Source organism: Prunus dulcis, chromosome 1, assembly GCF_902201215.1.
Source record: "Prunus dulcis chromosome 1, ALMONDv2, whole genome shotgun sequence".
Lineage (NCBI taxonomy): Eukaryota > Viridiplantae > Streptophyta > Magnoliopsida > Rosales > Rosaceae > Prunus > Prunus dulcis.
In genome coordinates, this window is record NC_047650.1 from 16,045,645 (window position 1) to 16,048,163 (window position 2,519).

General features: G+C 34.2%; 1 protein-coding gene across 2 annotated transcripts; it reads right to left on the reverse strand.

Annotated features, from left to right (window-relative positions):
- Positions 1 to 1,256: 1,256 nt before the first annotated feature.
- LOC117615021 lies at positions 1,257 to 2,174 on the reverse strand. 2 transcript variants are annotated; one of them, XM_034343984.1, is made up of 2 exons: positions 2,055 to 2,174; positions 1,257 to 1,898 (listed from the first exon to the last, which is right to left on the reverse strand). In XM_034343984.1, exons 1-2 carry the CDS (start codon positions 2,059 to 2,061, stop codon positions 1,555 to 1,557), a joined length of 351 nt encoding a protein of 116 aa, XP_034199875.1. In that variant the 5' UTR covers positions 2,062 to 2,174; the 3' UTR covers positions 1,257 to 1,554. The 2 variants fall into 2 exon arrangements, with proteins under 2 accessions (XP_034199875.1, XP_034199874.1); XM_034343983.1 differs by having other exon boundaries at positions 1,257 to 1,910; positions 2,055 to 2,163.
- Positions 2,175 to 2,519: the final 345 nt, after the last annotated feature.

Genomic DNA, 2,519 nt, shown 5'->3' on the forward strand with positions numbered 1-2,519 from the left:
CAAGTGTGAAACCCTAGTAGGGTTATATAAGAAAATAAATAAAATTTTAATTACACAAAATTTGTACAAAAGAGAAAAAAATGATAAAATTCAAATATAATAGAAAATAAATATCCTAAACGAATTTTTCGAACATGGTGATGATCACCGTAAAGTTCATTTTAGTGTTCGAAAATACATAATACGGTGGGTTAATGTTCGTGAACTTCATTTTTCACGAAAATCTGATGAACGAACTCTACTTCTTCATTTTCCATTTTTATGGTTCGTAAAATAATGCCACTTTTGCTGAACTTGAGAGAGAGGAGCATTAATATTGTATACTGACGACCATCAACATAATATATATTTTTATTTTATTCATCGAATTAATAGTACATATAATTAAGAAGGGAGGGGAGGCCCCAGCTAGCTCCAGACCTCAGTTAGTCGTCAGTTCTGCTTCGTCTTCATCAGTACTGGATGCGAGTCAGTTTCTCCACTGGAGTCGCCTAGTTTTTCTTTCCCGTGGCCTTTGTAGATGTGGGTGTTTCCAAACTCGAAAATTCCTACTCTCTCCAATTTTTTCCCCGTAATATTATTCCCAACGGTAGACATTTTCACTGCTTGGTATCCTTGTTTGATGTGAAATTTATATATATATATATATATAGAGAGAGAGGATATCCTCAATATATATAGGGTAATGATTTCCCCACTCCAATTTTATCCACTTACACTCCTTTTTTAGTTATAAAATGGAGTGTAAGTGGATAAAATTGGAGTGGGGAAATCACCACTCTATATATACCAAGGCGGAAATCTTCAAAAGCCCCAGAATACCCTTGGTAACATAAAATACTAAATCGCATGATTTTAATAAAAATAGGATAAAATTGTAAAACAAAAATTAATAAAAGAAAAATAAAAAAGGCAAAATTTATTATGGCCTATTTGGTATTCAACTTAAATCCAACTTTTTAAACTCAAAAACAGAATTTGAGTCACCAAAAAAAAAAAAAAAAAAACCTGTTTGGTAGCTCTATTTTTAAAATTTTAAACAACTTAAAAACACCCCAATTATTAAAAACAAAAAAATATGTTTTTTCAGTTTTTTTTTTTTTTTAACAATCCACAAGTTTTCAAATTTTTAAGATTTGAAAATAGTTTTTGAGTTCCTTTTTGAATAGGATACCAAACGCCCCCTTAATATTTGCAAACACGTCCTGAAGAAACCGCTAGCCCTATTCATACACCGTCATCAGAGGTCTTGGGTGGTTCCTTCAAGTGTGGCTCATTCTATTATTGGTGAAAACATTACAGGAAGTGATGACAGAAGAATGGACAAGACTGATCAGAATTGCAGATGCCATTTCTTGATATTTTGAACTTGCCTAGATCTTTGCTGTATCAGCTCTTATTTTCGTACATCGAATACACACCATTAACCTTAAAGCTAAAATGAAAAATGAAAAATTAAAGCATGGAAGAACAGACTACGTTTTTCTTTTTATTGATCATGTCCTTCTTCAATTGGTTTATGCTAACTTCGATTCAGCTTCTTTTTCTCCCAAACTACAGGATCCTACAGTTCCAGCCAGGTGTGGTGTTGCCAAAGTTGTGAAATCCAATACGACTGGCTCCTTCACCTCCAGTAACTGTATTGCCACGAATGTCGTAACCATCACGTTGGGCTTGCTCTGGACCTTGTACATTATCAAAGTTTGACGCTCCAACATCCCGACTGTTCCGGCCTGCCGTAACAGTATTGTCACCAATCTGGGACCTATGCATATTCACTGGAGGAAGCTCTTCTTTAATGCTTTCTCTCGGGGGTTCTTGATCAACAATCCGTCTACCAGGACCAGGAAAGCGGTTACCGTCTCCCGACGGTTCTTGTTGGTTCAATATTTTAACTTCTGTTTGAGAACCTTGGGCATAAATTTCATAAGTGGACAACTTACTATTTGAAACTGATTACATAAATTCCTTAGACATACGGACATAGAATCACAGTCATATCAAGGAGAAGATATCTTGAATCAAATAAAAATGTTAATTATAATAATACATACCTGCCATTGATGAAAGCTCAACCAAAGTCTTCTAGTCTTGTGCTCAATGGATAGCTAGCGCATTGTATATATAAGGCTTTTTATCACAAAACGTCCCTGACGTTTACGAAACTATCAGATTGCATTTTTAAAGTTTTTTGTATCACTCATGGTCCCTAATGTTAATATAAGTGCTCTTAAATAGTCCCTCTGTCAAAAAAACAATTAAATCCAAAAATATAATCGTCAAATCAATCCAAAATTATAAAAAATATATATTTTATTTCTTTCCCTTATCTCTTTTTTCTTTCTTCTTCTTCTTTCGTTTCAATTCAACACCCAGTGACAAGTCTAAGACGAGAGTATTTTAATACACATCAATTCTCCGTGTTATCAAACGAAAAGGAATCCGTGGCCAACAATTTACTTCTTTGAATCTTGACAAGGTAAGAACCACCTCCCTCCTCTTTTAAGTTGACTTGGCTA